General features: G+C 41.5%; 1 protein-coding gene across 1 annotated transcript in view; it reads left to right on the top strand.

Moving 5' to 3' along the window:
* Positions 1 to 17,023, top strand: part of FGF5 (fibroblast growth factor 5) — a 118,466-nt gene that overhangs the window by 52,174 nt on the left and 49,269 nt on the right. Inside the window, exon 2 of the mRNA XM_077476173.1 lies at positions 13,104 to 13,207. Coding sequence (XP_077332299.1) covers positions 13,104 to 13,207 — 104 coding nt within the window. The remainder of the gene's footprint in view (positions 1 to 13,103; positions 13,208 to 17,023) is intronic.

Raw genomic sequence — 17,023 nt, 5'->3', positions numbered from 1 at the left:
TGGCTCAAGCCTGTTGCTCCTGCCCTACCCCTACCACCCCTGCGGAAGGGCCTGCCTCTTCCTCTGCATGTCATTTTTTAAATGACCCTGTGACAAAACTCTTAGTCCCTATACCGCTGAAGGACTGCTGCAGTATAGGTGAGCGGTCAGCAGTGGTGCACGTCAACCCTATCTATTGTGGACCTATAGCGGTCCTTACAGAACAGCAGACTGTACCGCACTCAAGCCTATGTACCGTAGCACCCTATACCAAGTTACCAGTCCTTATAAGAACTTTTGTGGACCAAGCAGGTTGTGTATTAGTGTTTAGCAGACTGTACGTCAGTCCCTATACCGCTGAAGGACTGCTGCAGTATAGGGCAGCGGTCAGCAGTGGTGCACGTCAACCCTATCTATTGTGGACCGATAGCGGTCCTTACAGAACAGCAGACTGTACCGCACTCAAGCCTATGTACCGTAGCACCCTATACCAAGTTACCAGTCCTTATAAGAACTTTTGTGGACCAAGCAGGTTGTGTGTTAGTGTTTAGCAGACTGTGCGTCAGTCCCTATACCGCTGAAGGACTGCTGCAGTATAGGGCAGCGGTCAGCAGTAGTGCACGGCAACCCTATGTATTGTGGACCGATAGCGGTCCTTACAGAACAGCAGACTGTAACGCACTCAGGCCTATGTACCGTAGCACCCTATACCAAGTTACCAGTCCTTATAAGAACTTTTGTGGACCAAGCAGGTTGTGTGTTAGTGATTAGCAGACTGTACGTCAGTCCCTATACCAATGAAGGACTGCTGCAGTATAGGGCAGCGGTCAGCAGTAGTGCACGGCAACCCTATGTATTGTGGACCGATAGCGGTCCTTACAGAACAGCAGACTGTAACGCACTCAGGCCTATGTACCGTAGCACCCTATACCAAGTTACCAGTCCTTATAAGAACTTTTGTGGACCAAGCAGGTTGTGTGTTAGTGATTAGCAGACTGTACGTCAGTCCCTATACCAATGAAGGACTGCTGCAGTATAGGGCAGCGGTCAGCAGTAGTGCACGGCAACCCTATGTATTGTGGACCGATAGCGGTCCTTACAGAACAGCAGACTGTACTGCACTCAGGCCTATGTACCGTAGCACCCTATACCAAGTTACCAGTCCTTATAAGAACTTTTGTGGACCAAGCAGGTTGTGTGTTAGTGTTTAGCAGACTGTGCGTCAGTCCCTATACCGCTGAAGGACTGCTGCAGTATAGGGCAGCGGTCAGCAGTAGTGCACGGCAACCCTATGTATTGTGGACCGATAGCGGTCCTTACAGAACAGCAGACTGTAACGCACTCAGGCCTATGTACCGTAGCACCCTATACCAAGTTACCAGTCCTTATAAGAACTTTTGTGGACCAAGCAGGTTGTGTGTTAGTGATTAGCAGACTGTACGTCAGTCCCTATACCAATGAAGGACTGCTGCAGTATAGGGCAGCGGTCAGCAGTAGTGCACGGCAACCCTATGTATTGTGGACCGATAGCGGTCCTTACAGAACAGCAGACTGTAACGCACTCAGGCCTATGTACCGTAGCACCCTATACCAAGTTACCAGTCCTTATAAAAACTTTTGTGGACCAAGCAGGTTGTGTGTTAGTGTTTAGCAGACTGTGCGTCAGTCCCTATACCGCTGAAGGACTGCTGCAGTATAGGGCAGCGGTCAGCAGTAGTGCACGGCAACCCTATGTATTGTGGACCGATAGCGGTCCTTACAGAACAGCAGACTGTAACGCACTCAGGCCTATGTACCGTAGCACCCTATACCAAGTTACCAGTCCTTATAAGAACTTTTGTGGACCAAGCAGGTTGTGTGTTAGTGATTAGCAGACTGTACGTCAGTCCCTATACCAATGAAGGACTGCTGCAGTATAGGGCAGCGGTCAGCAGTAGTGCACGGCAACCCTATGTATTGTGGACCGATAGCGGTCCTTACAGAACAGCAGACTGTAACGCACTCAGGCCTATGTACCGTAGCACCCTATACCAAGTTACCAGTCCTTATAAGAACTTTTGTGGAACAAGCAGGTTGTGTGTTAGTGATTAGCAGACTGTACGTCAGTCCCTATACCAATGAAGGACTGCTGCAGTATAGGGCAGCGGTCAGCAGTAGTGCACGGCAACCCTATGTATTGTGGACCGATAGCGGTCCTTACAGAACAGCAGACTGTAACGCACTCAGGCCTATGTACCGTAGCACCCTATACCAAGTTACCAGTCCTTATAAGAACTTTTGTGGACCAAGCAGGTTGTGTGTTAGTGATTAGCAGACTGTACGTCAGTCCCTATACCAATGAAGGACTGCTGCAGTATAGGGCAGCGGTCAGCAGTAGTGCACGGCAACCCTATGTATTGTGGACCGATAGCGGTCCTTACAGAACAGCAGACTGTACTGCACTCAGGCCTATGTACCGTAGCACCCTATACCAAGTTACCAGTCCTTATAAAAACTTTTGTGGACCAAGCAGGTTGTGTGTTAGTGTTTAGCAGACTGTGCGTCAGTCCCTATACCGCTGAAGGACTGCTGCAGTATAGGGCAGCGGTCAGCAGTAGTGCACGGCAACCCTATGTATTGTGGACCGATAGCGGTCCTTACAGAACAGCAGACTGTAACGCACTCAGGCCTATGTACCGTAGCACCCTATACCAAGTTACCAGTCCTTATAAGAACTTTTGTGGACCAAGCAGGTTGTGTGTTAGTGATTAGCAGACTGTACGTCAGTCCCTATACCAATGAAGGACTGCTGCAGTATAGGGCAGCGGTCAGCAGTAGTGCACGGCAACCCTATGTATTGTGGACCGATAGCGGTCCTTACAGAACAGCAGACTGTACCGCACCCAAGCCTATGTACCGTAGCACCCTAGACAGACCAAGTTACCAGTCCTGATAAAGAGCTTTGTGGAACAAGTGAGTTGTGAATGATTAGCAGACTGCAGCAGAAGGGCAGCAGTCAAGTATAATATTCTTTCTATATTTGGAAGAAAGAATATTATACGTGTACAAGCCTATTACCGTACCACTGATACCAGTCCTGAAAAGAACCTTTGTGGAACTAATAGTAACAGCAAGTCTTTAAAATTATCCTCACTGCCTGACACACTGCTTCCTGCCTGTCCCTATACAAATTGGCAAAAAAGAGTAGGCTGGAACGATTAGCTGGAACAGCTCTTTTGTGGACCTGATAGTAACAGCTAATGATGATGATGATGATGATGATGAAGAAAGACTAATCTGGCTGAGCTGTCCCTAAAATAGCAGCATACAGCGCTCTGTCCCTTTATCTAAACTGACAAAAGAAACTCAGGCTGCTGACCTAACACCTATACCAGTCCTGAAAAGAACTTTTGTGTACCAAATAGCTAGCGTTTTCTCTGTCCCTACTCCACACAGGATCCTTTCCCTACAGTGACAGAAGAAAGAATGTAAAATGGCCACCGGATCGGGTGTATTTATAGGTTAGGGGGAATGTCCAAGTGTCCATGAGCTGTCATGTCTCAATTGGTTGTCCTGTAACACATGATAAACGTGTCACGAAAGGTTAAAGTTCTTGTATACATTAAACACGTAAGTCCGCCGGGGCGAACGACGGAAAAAGGCGTTCGAACCCGCGGACGGCGAAAGTCGGAAATTCGCCGCGAAACGACCGCCGGGCGAACCGTTCGGCCATCACTAGTAATGAAACTTTACAAAGATGGAAAAGGATATAAAAAGATATCCAAAGCCTTGATATGCCAGTCAGTACTGTTTAATCACTTATTAAGAAGTGGAAAATTTGGGGCTCTTTTGATACCAAGCCAAGGTCAGGTAGTCCAAGAAAGCCCACAACTAGCAGAAGAATTGCTCAGGATACAAAGAAAAATCCACAGGTAACTGCAAGAGAAATACAGACTGCTCTCCAAAAAGATAGTGTGGTTGTTTTTATGGAGCACAATTTAAATCACTAACCACTAATTGTGATTTAAAAAGTCACAAATGTGGGAAATTAACCTTTAATTGCCATTTTAACCTGTATGTGCCACCTTCTGTGTCTGTACCAAGGCCAAACATTTAAAAAGGTTCCAAAAAAATATGTGACAATAAATGGCTTCATGGGATTTCTATCCTTAAATAAAAGACAGTTTTGTTGGTATGATCAGATATATTTTCAATATTAATGCCAACATTTCACAATTTCTGACAGGGTATGCAAACTTTTGAGCACAACTGTATTTAGTCTGTGTGTGTGTATGTTATTTAGTCTGTATAGAGTCTACAAACCATGGTATATATATATATATATATATATATATATATATATATATATATATTTGAAAATTGAGCACACACAAAATGTCCAGAGCTACTTGTGGAAATAAGTTGGTCTATATTAAAATCCAAAACAGTCCAAAGTGAAGGCAAGATTTAGGGAAAATTATCTTGCAGCTCCTGGCTACATCTGGGACTGATCCAATCCGTAGTCATCAAAAGAAGCAGAGAGAAGCTTGAGAAAGGGGACAGGGATCCTAAAACATGTCACTGCATGTTTCTCTCCACTGACGGTTTGCTGCTGTTGCCTGGATAAAGGTTGCATGTTGGGTGGCCATAGACTTATCCATCTCCAACAGTTGCGGTGGGTGCAGCTCTTTAGCATGGAGGCTTAGCGAATTGCCCATACACCATCACTTCATGCTGCACACTATTGTTTTTATGGAATAAAACCTGATGTACACACTGCCTATTTCAGTTATTGAGACTGTAAAATGCAAGGACAGTACAAATATCGATAACATTTTAAAATATACAATCCAAGGTATTTAGTAAGAGGCATGGTGACATTTTTGATCTTGTAATTTTTTGCCGGAATACTTTGGAAAATCATTTAAGGAAATAAAATGTGTTTTTTTCACATTGTAATTTTAACAAGTTATTTATCACACAAAGTGTTGGCATACTTACAATTACACCCCAAAATACATTCTGCTACTCTTCCCAAATATGGAGATACCACATGTGTGAGACTTTTTCACAGCCTAGATGCATAGAGGGGCCCAAAATCCAAGGAGTACCTCCTTGCTTATCAGAACCATTAATTATGCATCTCATTTCCTGACTACCTATTGCATTTTTGGAGGCCCTGGAGCACCAGGACAGTAAATACACCTACACAATTACCACATTTTGGAAAGCAAACTCTCAACGTTTAAGTGGTGAGTCTTTTGAAAATCTAAAATTTTTGCCACACTTTTTTGGAAAATGTGGAAAGAAAATAAAAATTTTTTTCATTGTACACAAAGTTGACAATTAAAAGGATATTTACAAACAAAATTATTTTAAGAGGGACGTCTTTTGAAGACTTAATTTTTTGGCCAAAATTTTGGAAAATGTAGAATAAAAAGGATTATTTTTCCACAAAGTTATTTGTTTTATATGATATTTTTCACACACAACATGGACATACTTAAAATTGCACCCCAAAACACATTCTGCTACTCCTCCAGAGTATGGGTTTACTAAATGTGAGGCCTTTTCCTGATTTATTCCTGATTCCTTATTTCCTGATTATGTACCAGACATTGCATCTTCTGTATCACAAAAATAAACCATTTGTATCAAAAACAGTGTACTGTAATGGTCGCCTCTGTATGAGTAGTCAGGGAATATAGCTTAGTGTATTGCCACTTATAGAAGCCCCTGTTCCTCAAAACTAAACAAGCCTAGCCTACTGGTACATGGCTGCCCTCAGGAATGCCATGTTCACTAGCTAGGAAGTAAAGAAGAGTGAACAGTTCCTATTGTTCCAGTAATGCAGTTATCCACAGGGGATGGCTTGGACTGGTGTATCTTAAGAATATAGTCAGTGGGACAAGCACACAGGTTAGTTCAGGCAGCAGACAAAAGTATGGTCAATAGACAGTAAAAGTACTGGTCCAGACAGCAGGCCAAAACATGGTCAGTAAACAGGCCACTGGTCAGTACATGCCGCAGGAAGAGGCAACACTCCATTGGTCTTTGTTTATCAGGCACATTGTTGCTGGCTGCACTGACTCAGCTTACATTGTACCTGTGTGGTTAGCGAACAGGAACATTTTTGTGGGCTGCACTAGTCTGGTGACACTGTGACAAGTGTGATGATGATCAAGGACCCTGCGACTGGCTGGTCACACTGTCTGTGCTTGGGGCTTTGCACCAGCACAGATGTAAGATTGGGAGCAGCAGCTGTGCCCTTGTAGCCACTGTGTCCCAATAGACATGAATGAGACTGCCTGGTGGTGGTGGATTGGTGTAGTGGTGATCAGGAACACTGTGACTGGCTGCACGGGTGTGGTATATTTTTAAGGGCTTGTTTACACTTGTGGTTTAGGGGCAGTAAAACCTTGCAGTTGATCTGAATTTTTACTGCCTCAACCACTCCCCCTTTAGCTGGGAAGTTAGTGACCGGGGTTTACACATGCCACGATAGGAATTAAACCCCCTGTTGCAATTGATGGGCACTACCTCCTGCCAAGCATGACCGATCCAAGTGAAAACTGAAATGACCCCTGTAACTGCCACATGGTTGTGGCATGGTCATCCAGTATTTAGGCATTTAAAATAGGCAGAGAGGAGGCAGTATACCTCCTCACCACCTGTTAAATGCTCTTTGAAGAGTGAGTAAAATGCAGGTTACTCTTTAGTGAACACTGCAAGTGTAAATGAGCTCTGAAAACAAAAAGTGTATTACTTAAATCACTGTCACCAGAGCAGTGCAATGTCTTTATGATGGCATTGTACTTCTCTGGCCTATGATCAGAGACACTGTATGTTGCAATAGCTTACAGTGTCTCTGATCACTAACCAGAGCAGTACAATGTCACCATAGTCACACTGCACTGTTCTAGTGACAATGATTAGTAACAGTGATTTTTTTTTTTTTTTGTGGATTGTGATTTTATTTTTACTTCTTCAGTGTATAGTACAGTGACTAGTACTGTATTACACACTCACCTAGCCAATTGCTGTGAGAGGAGAGACTTCAAAGGCTGCAGCATAATCGCTGTGATGGGTCACAGGAATCACATGGTATAGGGCCAATGAAAATGGCACTGTACTCCGATCTGTAATCTGCTATGTCCGGACACAGCGATCACAGATCACGCAGCTGAGTGGCCTTTGTTTCACACAAGCAGTGAGGATGGGAGGACAACCAGTATGTCCTTCCAAATAAAGGAAGCTCCTGCCCAGCCGAATATACAGTACATAGTGGTCGGGCTGGAATGGGTTTAATATGGGAGCTACATTGGCCTTGTGCCAACCCAGCTCTTAAAATGATAGACAATGGCTTTGAAATAGCAGAGCTTAACTCCTTGAGAACATGTGGGTTTAAGCCATGCAGTCCAGGTGCTTTACTCACCTTTATTATGTCTATTTATGGACTATATCAATTTTGAGCAATTGTGATTCATTCGAGGCTATGGCAATACTAACCCCATAATGGACTTTAGCTCCAGTGTTTCTCTTTGATAAACAGAGATGAAGAAGGTATTTAATTTCCCTTCACTTTGTACCCAGTCAACACATCTGAGGTATCTTGTAACGAATCTACATGCTACGACCTTATCTTTTTACCATCAATATACTGTATTTAAAGAATTTCTCTCTTTCGAAACCTGTCCTTCATATTTACATTTTTGCAACTTGATTTTTTATACATATATTCTTTAGAATGTTCACATGATGAATATGCTTCTTCATTTTCTTAATATATTCAAATGTTTTTCCTATTCTTAATGCCTTTTTTCACATAAACAACAAATAACTTTTTCTAACATATTGCCTTGGAGAATATATTGGCATTCAGTTCATCTGAAACATTGTGATTTCTGTTCTGTGTTCTTTGATGACAATATTCCCTCCCGGCCCATGTCTTGGAGAGCAGCCCTCAGCATTGGACTTTTTATTTTATTTAATATAACATGTTTTTATCTTTCCAGTATGTGCTTGATGTTTGCAACTTAAATGGAATCATGTTATGGTTACTGCTACTCAGATTTACTTTTATATGAACATTGATAATAAGCTCCACATTGTTTGAGAATAACAGGTCCAACAGAGCATCATTTCTAGTGGGAGCATCCATAAACTGTTCCATAAAATTGTGGTGTAATAAGTTTCCACCCTTTTATTGTTCCATCAGTGCCAAAACACCAGTAAGTTTTGGGGTAGTTAAAATCACCCATCATAACCACTGTCCCAGCTCTTGCAGCCCTTTCTGTCTGTCTAAGGAGCTGAGCCTCTCCCTCCTCATTAACACTGGACATCCCTTTAAAAACTCCAATAACTAACTTTGCAATATGTACACACATACAGTATGTAATTTCACCCACAATGCCTCAGTACCATTTACACTCTTCATAAAAAGATCTGCTTTCACACTCACTTTTAGAGAACCTCTCACATAGAGACAACCACTGTCACCTTTTAATTGTACCCTGTTTCTCCAAAAAAAGAGCATAGCCAGTAATTTTAACAGGAATACTCATGTGAAGAACAAAGCCAAGATTCAGCAATACCAATTAAATCATGGTGCTTTTCATGCACCAAAGCTTCCAAATTTCCTATATTGCTTTGTAGAATTCTGGTATTGGTGGATAAACACCTTAATCCTTGTTGTACTTGTATTTAACATATCTTTATTTGTAGTGCACAGAGTCCAGTATTTACCAGTGGTTTTTGCAACATGGGTATCGCTTTATCACCTTTCAAATCCCTCTCTCCCCCATTTCTGTCTGACCCCTTATCTGCCTCTTTGTATTCTAACTCTTCTTCCCTCTCAATCTCAAGCCTGGTACACACTATTCGTTTCTTGCATTCAGAACACTCCGATCAGCGATCTCTGCCATTGGCAGGGAGTGATGATCGGGAGTCAGTCGGCTGTTGGTTTTCCAGTGTGCTCATCCGACATACACACGGGCCGAATGTCGGGCATTCTTTTTTTGAACTGGCAAATGTCTCCTGACATTCACCCCTTATGCACCCAGCATCAGTTTAAATACTCGTTCAACCTTCCTATAAACCTTTCACCTAGCAGAGAAAACCCCTTCCATATATCTGCAAACCACCTTTAGCATATGGATTGTACCCCAACAAAGTCAGTTCTTTAAGCTCCACAATCTTTTCTGTGTTGTGCATAGCACAGGAAATATTTCAGAAAATATAACCCTGCCACTAGGAAGACAGCAAACAAGTTGGATGAGGCAATCTGGGCAAAAATCCTATAAGTCCTCCTGAATATATAATACCCTATTGCCACCATAAGCCAAGGCCTTACTGCATTATTCTCACCACCCCTACTAAATGGGCTGTACCCCCATCTATTAGGGGTAGTAGTGACATCTAGGGCTGCTACCTCTGGGTTTGTCACCTGCACATCATAACCCAACCTGGCAAATTATTTGGGCGTTCAAACACAAAACCAACCTTCTTTTTATGTGAGCTCATGCCACTACCTTTAATTACAGTATCCAATCTGCCTACCTGATCATCCAGACTTACCCCTCCACCCTCCACATCAGGAGTCTCAAACTCAAATTACCTGAGGGCCATGAGTTTTCATATACCATGAGGGCCGCATGCAAACTTTAAAACTTCAAAAACAACACTGGTGTCAGGGGACGCATTATTACCCCAGCACTGGTGTCAGTTTTAACCCTCAGCACTGGCGTCAGCCTACACATTATTAACCCCCAGTGCTGGTGTCAGCAGACACACTATTAACCCCCAGCATTGGTGTCAGTGGATGCACAATTAACCCCCAGCATTGGTGTCAGTGGACACACTATTAACCCCAACATTGGTGTCAGCAGAGGCATTATTAACCCCAGCATTGATGTCAGAGAACGCACTATTAACCCCAACAATGGTGTCAGCGGACGCACTATTATCCCCAGCACTGGTGTCAGCAGACACACTAATAACCCCCAGCGCTGGTGTTAGTGGACACACTATTATCCCCCAGCATTGGTGTCAGCAGATGCACTGTTAACCCCCAGCATTGGTGTCAGCGGATGCACTATTAACCCCAACATTGGTGTCAGCAGAGGCATTATTAACCCCAGCATTGATGTCAGAGAACGCACTATTAACCCCAACAATGGTGTCAGCAGACGCACTATTATCCCCAGCACTGGTGTCAGCAGACACACTAACAACCCCCAGCGCTGGTGTTAGTGGATGCACTATTAACCCCCAGTATTGGTGTCAGTGGACACACTATTATCCCCCAGTATTGGTGTCAGCAGATGCACTGTTAACCCCCAGCATTGGTGTCAGCGGATGCACTATTAACCCTCAGCATTGGCGTCAGCGAACGCACTATTAACCCCCAGCACTGGTGTCAGCGGATGCAATATTAACCCCCAGCACTGGTGTCAGCGGATGCAATATTAACCCCAGCATTGGTGTTAGCGGATGCACTATTAACCCCTAGCATTGGTGTCAGCGGATGCACTATTAACCCCCAGCATTGGTGTCAGTGGACGCACTATTAACCCCAGCACTGGTGTCAAGGGGTGCACTATTAACCCCAAGCATTGGTGTCAGCAGACGCACTATCAACCCCCAGCATTGGTGTCCGTGGACGCACTATTAACCCCCAGCATTGGTGTCCGCGGACACACTATTAACTCCCAGCATTGATGTCTGCGGATGCACTATTAACCCCAGCACTTCCCCTACACTCCACAAATAACTCCCTCCCTCACACTTCATAAATACCCCCCAACACTTCACAAATACCCCCTGTTCACAAATGTCAACCCCAGTCACCCCACTAAGGACTTTGCTCAGCCTCAGTGTGATGGCTCACTTACCTCTCCTCCTGATAGTCAGCTGGTGGCCTGATCTTCTGCCTCCCGAGTCCCCTCCTCCGGTCAGGTCCTAGGGGCAGGGCACCCGAGAATGCCATGATCTTCCACCCTGAGGTGGCAGCGGGACCTTGGATCCGGGCACAGCCTCCGAGGGAGCACAGCTCTGAACGATCATCAGAGCCTAGGTGGGCGGGGCGATGGGCAGATCCTCTCTCCGCTCTGTTCTCTCTGCTCCTCTGTGCTGTGTCTGTTTCCTTTGCTGTGCACGCTGGGCTGCAGCAGCATGCAGGAGAGAGGACACAGAAGACAGAGAGAGAAAACTCCCAGTGGCTGCGCGGTGCACCCCACACCCCGTCCAGGACCAAGCAGGTACTTTGAGACCCCTGCTCCACAACAACTGCTTGCTCAGTGAGCAGAAGACTCCTTTCAATGTTGTCAAGTCTCTTCAGTTTTGCAAGTCCCCAATGTGAGCTTATTATTCAATGTATAATCAAAAGCTAAAATGCCTCTCTTTTGCTTCTGATTATCTTTTGCTCCTGATATGGCAGCAGATAGCTGCCATAACCCTGGTATTTTCTGAAACGACGGGCGGTTCTCTTTAAGATAAAAGTGGTTTCCGTGGCGGATTCGCCTCAAGATCACCCCCTTGCGTTGTGGTCATCTGCGCTGCTTACCCGAGCTGCCAGTAGTGGCGGAGATGATCCGATTCTTTCTACTCAGAGGCTGTGAGTGGAGTGAGGGAATGATGGCCCCCACATGACACAATGACGTTGGGTAATGGAAGTAAAGTCAAACGCCACTTCCACCCAATGGCCTTAAAGGGGAAAAATGTTTTTATTGAATTTAAGTGTAAATGTGAGATCTGAGGTCTTTTTGACCCCAGATATCACATTAAAGAGCTCCTGTCATACTTTTTTGTTTACTGTTTACATTCCATATAATAGGAATAAAAATGATCCAAATTTTATTTTTATTTTTTTAAAGGAACAGTGTAAAAAAAAAAGTAAAATAAATAGGAAAAAAAAATTAAAGCACCTCATCATGACATGCTTGCACGAGGAATCGAACGCATACGTAAATCATGCCTGTATATGTAAACGGTATTCAAACCTCACTCTGTGATCATTAGAGTGAGAGCAATAGTTCTAGTAAAAGACCTTCTCTGTAACTCAAAACTGTAGAAATTTTTAAATGTCGCCTATGGAAATTTATGAGGGTCAAAATTTGTCGCCATTCCACGCAATTTTGAAGCATGACATGTTGGATATCAATTTACTCAGCATAACATTATCTTTCACAATCTAAAACAATTGGGATAACTTTACTGTTTTCTTATTTTTTTATTCAAAAAAAGTGTCTTTTTAAAAAAAAAATAATAATTGTGTTTGTAAGTCCTCTGCGCAACTGTGGTGTGACATAAAGTATTGCAACGACCACCATTTTTATTTTCTAGGGTGTCCGAAAATAAATGTATATAATATTTGGGGGTTCTAAGTAATTTTCTAGCAAAAAAAATGATTTTAACTTCTAAAAAATAAGTTTGAAAAATAGGCCAGGTCCTTAAGTGGTAAAAAATATTAAATCATTCAGAAATCATTGGCATGGATCATTGTTTTAGCACATGACATTACATGTCTGAATTTGTTCTTGAGATATACATATTTATCAAGATTTTATTTTATATGGCAAGCTACAAGACTAGGTTCACTGGACATGATTCCAATAATCATGTTACTTGTTGCAGAATGAACTGCTTTATGTGACACAATTGAGGATTATGGTCTATCATTATACAATTCCATAATATTAAAACAATGAGCGAATCTCTGTTTTCTGCCAACAAGTTGCAAACCAATAACAGTCAATCACTTTATGTACACTGACCTACTGCAGACAGTTTTGCAATTGATTACAACAATTTTCAGAGGCAAGGTTAGTCCTAAAGGGAACGACTTATTTATTGTCCAACGTTTGGGAGCTCCACCACACAATCATTGATTTTTGTCATACTAACAAATGTCAGTAGCTTAGTAGCTAGTAAGTGATGTCTCAGGGAAAACTCGTGGCCAGATTCCCCAGACATCTGAGCAGTCTTTAGTTTCAAGTGAATGCTAATAAAAAGAGTGATGGATTTACACAGGCTTCTTGAAAGATAGATGCATACAACCTCAAAAAATGAGAGCTTTTATTATTTTCTTTCTCTCTCTTCCCAAAGCCCAGGAGCAGTGCTTTATTTTGGGATTTCTGTCATTCTAGGTATTTTGGAAATATTTGCTGTGTCTCAGGGGATTGTGGGAATAAGAGGAGTTTTCAGCAACTCATTTCTAGCCATGTCTAAAAAGGGAAAACTACATGCAACTGTAAGTAACAATATACTCTATGTAAATATTTATTTCATTATATCACACATTTGTCTTTTTAATTACACTGTTGAATAATTTTTAAGCGTTATTTCCAGAAGGTAAATCAACATCAATCTTTTTATCAACATGAAAAGTTTAAATGTGCAAACAATTATGTGGAATATTTGCTAGATTTTGTTCAGCATTTTATTTGTTTTTGTGTTTTATTTTTTATTTTTTTTTATCATCATTTGAATGCATGTTGCATTTTAATTTCCAGGTAAAGACAACTTGCCAGGTACAGTATAGTTTTGATTTATTCGGGTATCGCTTTGGATCCAACTATATCATAAGTGAGATTTTATTGTTGGCCAGTGGAAAGAAGATAAAATTGTGTTTAATTATTTCATTACTTTAAATTATTATTTAAATAGAAATTACTTTAGTGTGTATCCCTTCCCACCTGACTAAGCAATCTTCATAGTTCTGGGGTAGCACACACTTTTTTGAGCTTTGTGTCTAATTAATTAGCTGCGGTTACTGTAAATGAATCCATGGCCCAAGGATTGGCCACATTGACCAGTTACTTCCACAAGAGTTGTTGTCTTTCTTCTGTTTTGTTAGATGAAATGCTACAGCAATTCTATTTAAGCCAGCCTAGAAGAGTGTTTTTTTCTTTGTTCAGCCAGGGAACAGAATGAAAAAAAAAAATTAACAGATTACTCCATCCCCGCTGGGACATTGTTTTTCAGATAGCAGGTCTTTCCATGGTTACAATACAATGATCAGTGGCTGCAAACATTTTCCTTTGACAGAAGTCAATAAAATGACTGATTTCTGTTTATCAAAATTACCACACACTGATTAAAATTCTGACCCAGCCAAATTTCGATCACTGTATGGCCAACTTTACTCCTACACTTCAAAATGTCCCAAAGTATCCATTACCATTTTGCAGCTGATCACGTGACAAAGTAGGAAGTTAAAATGATCACACTAAACCTATTTCCATTGTCAGACCTTATTTTGGATGGGCTAAACATTTTTGACAAATACCCTCAATTCTACAACAGTGAATGTGCATGTGAGGGGATGAAGAAGTCAAGAAAGGGTATGAAGGATCATAACCTTTAATATCAAAGTTTATACAAGGGTATGATTTATCTTAGGCAATAGGCATGTTACTGATTCAACTGCTGAAAAACCCTTATGAAAGAGCTTCAGTTGTTGTCTTGTACATGGGGTAATATCTTCAATAAACATGGATGCCTGGGAAAGGCTGGGACAAAAAGCTTTCAAAGATGAAAAAGCCTTAAAGCCATTTTAGAGTGACCTATTTTTTTTTTTTTAATTAGCCATAGAACTTAAAAGATAGATCTTCATATAGAGAAATATATATGAAGAAATCCTGATTTCAGTGCACACATTCTACATGATGAGGCTTTTTATGGTAAAACAAAGTGTACAGGTTTTACTTCTTTTTCTTCAACTTTATTGGTTTATGGATTTCAGATGACATACCTCTACACTTTTATCTCTCTTAGGTTCCTCTGTACATACAGCCGAAGCATATTATCCCAACTATTTGATTTCAGTCTCAACTTTTATGAAAAGAGGCAGTCATTTGTTTGCCATACCTTTTGTAATATTGAGAATAGTTTAAAAAAGTCAGTATCAGAAGTATAAACTGTGCTATCCTTCAACTTATTCAGTAAGGCAGTACAAAGAACAGCAGGAATATGTACAGTGCTGTAACTGTAATACTGTAAAGAAAGCAATAAACATTTTGTTTACTGTAGTCAAATTAGAGATGATCACTTGGTCAGTACCAAAAACAAGTGAAACTTTCCATAAATGTATTTTTACTAAAAACTCTAATGCCCCGTACACACAGTCGCACTTTCCGATGGAAAATGTGTGATCGGATCGTGTTGTCGGAAAATCCAATTGTGTGTGGGCTCCATTGGACTTTTTCCGTCTGAATTTTCGACACACAAAGTTTGAGAGCTGGATCTAAAATTTTCAGACAACAAAATCCAATTGTTTAAATTCCAATCGTGTGTAGACAATTCCGACGGGCAAAGTGACACGCATGCTTAGAATAAATTACGAGATGAAAGCTATTGGCTACTGGCCCGTTTATAGTCCCGTTGTACGTGTTCTACGTCACAGCATTCAGAACGATCAGATTTTCTGACAACTTTATGTAACCGTGTGTATGCTAAACAAGTTTGGGCCAAAATCTGTTGGAAAAAAATCAGACAGATTTTGTCGTCGGAAAGTCAGCCCTGTGTACACTTAAAGTTGAACTCCAGCCTTACATTTAGTTTTGCACAGTTGTACTCGCTCCTCCCCTGTACTGGAACTGCTTACTCCAATTTCACAGTGTGCATTAGAAGCTGTTACATGTCAGATAGATCCCACCTCATTTCCTGGCTGGAGGATGTCCAGTGTTGTCTAGCCTTTTCCTTTGTAGCCTTATAGTCCCTGGCCTGTCCCTTTCATTAAGTGGATTTTAGTGGCTTTCAGGAACAAGTAGCAGGCAGCAGAACACTGTAGACCATAAGGCAAGTTCCTAGTGCAGCAGAGGTGTTTTAATAGTCCACTTGGTGCAAATCTAGTGCCGGGCATGTGCGCCAGCGTGCACACGTATGCACGCATGCACGTTGGTACAAGCACTGCTCTGGCTAACAGGAATTCTCCAGGATATATTTTATTTTTCCTGACAGATACCTTATTATATCGGTCATACTGTTTATGACTCCTCTTATACTAGGGGATCATATCTATCTAATAATCTTACATCTTACCACTATCTGGGTGAAGATTGTGGATTCACTTTGTCAGTTTTCTTTTGGAGAGAAGCAGTTACTCATCAAATTTAAAGGACTATTTCTGTTTATTCATTTGGAGGCTTTTTTTTTTTTTTTTTTTTTACTATACATGTCTATGTGTATACAACAGTTTTTTTTTATGTTTGTTTAAGAATTTAAGTTTTTATATTTATTATAAATGTATTTTCTAATTGGTTATTTATGTATTTATTGCTGACACTTTAAAAATAAATAACTAATATCAATAAGCTCTTTTAAATTGTCACACAAATATATATTTGAAATTAAATCTTTCATTTTTTTTTTTTGGCAATACCATGGTGCGAGCATATTTCTACCAGTCACAAGCTTTTTTAGGGCCCTCCTGTCTTTGTCTGAGGGAGGTGAAGCCACCATCAATCAAGATGTAATATCCTACACCCATTATGTTTAGGTAGTCTGTGGGCATGGAGGAGGAGGAAGAGAGTGGGTTATCATTTATCACTGTGTATATGACCACATGTGTCACTCTATAGTCACATGGGCTGCTCAGATGTGATAGGGCGAAAATCCTCAGGCTAGAAATAACACTGAGCATGTGCACTAGCTAACTAACTGCTCTGTAAAATCCCCAACTGCAGTTGGTACATGGACAGAAGGGGGAGATAGAGAACAGCAGGATCAACCAGGTTTTTTGCAGAATACAGAAAATGAATCCCATTGTGACTTAGAGAGTACGAAAAGCATGTAATACACCATTTATTGATAGTTTTTAATGATGCAGGTTTAATAATGGGAGTCCTGACTGTCACTTTCAACAAGTTGTTAACAAGTTTTAGCAAGAATATGTTTGAATTCAGAATCGAACCTTAGACTAATAAGGGGTCCATTAAAAATGAAAATGTGGCCTTAGCCATAACAAAAAGCATGATAGTGAGTTTTACAAATATGCATAGCACTCTTCTGGCTTTGGTAGTCCAAAATCGATGCAATTAAAAAATAATAGTGTAGTGTAAAAAAT

The sequence above is a fragment of the Lithobates pipiens genome, unplaced genomic scaffold (genome assembly GCF_037356315.1).
Source record: "Lithobates pipiens isolate NorthernLeopardFrog02 unplaced genomic scaffold, aLitPip1_a1.2 Scaffold_13, whole genome shotgun sequence".
Classification (NCBI taxonomy): domain Eukaryota; kingdom Metazoa; phylum Chordata; class Amphibia; order Anura; family Ranidae; genus Lithobates; species Lithobates pipiens.
Note: the sequence above shows the minus strand (reverse complement) of the source record. Positions and strands in the feature narration are given on the sequence as shown.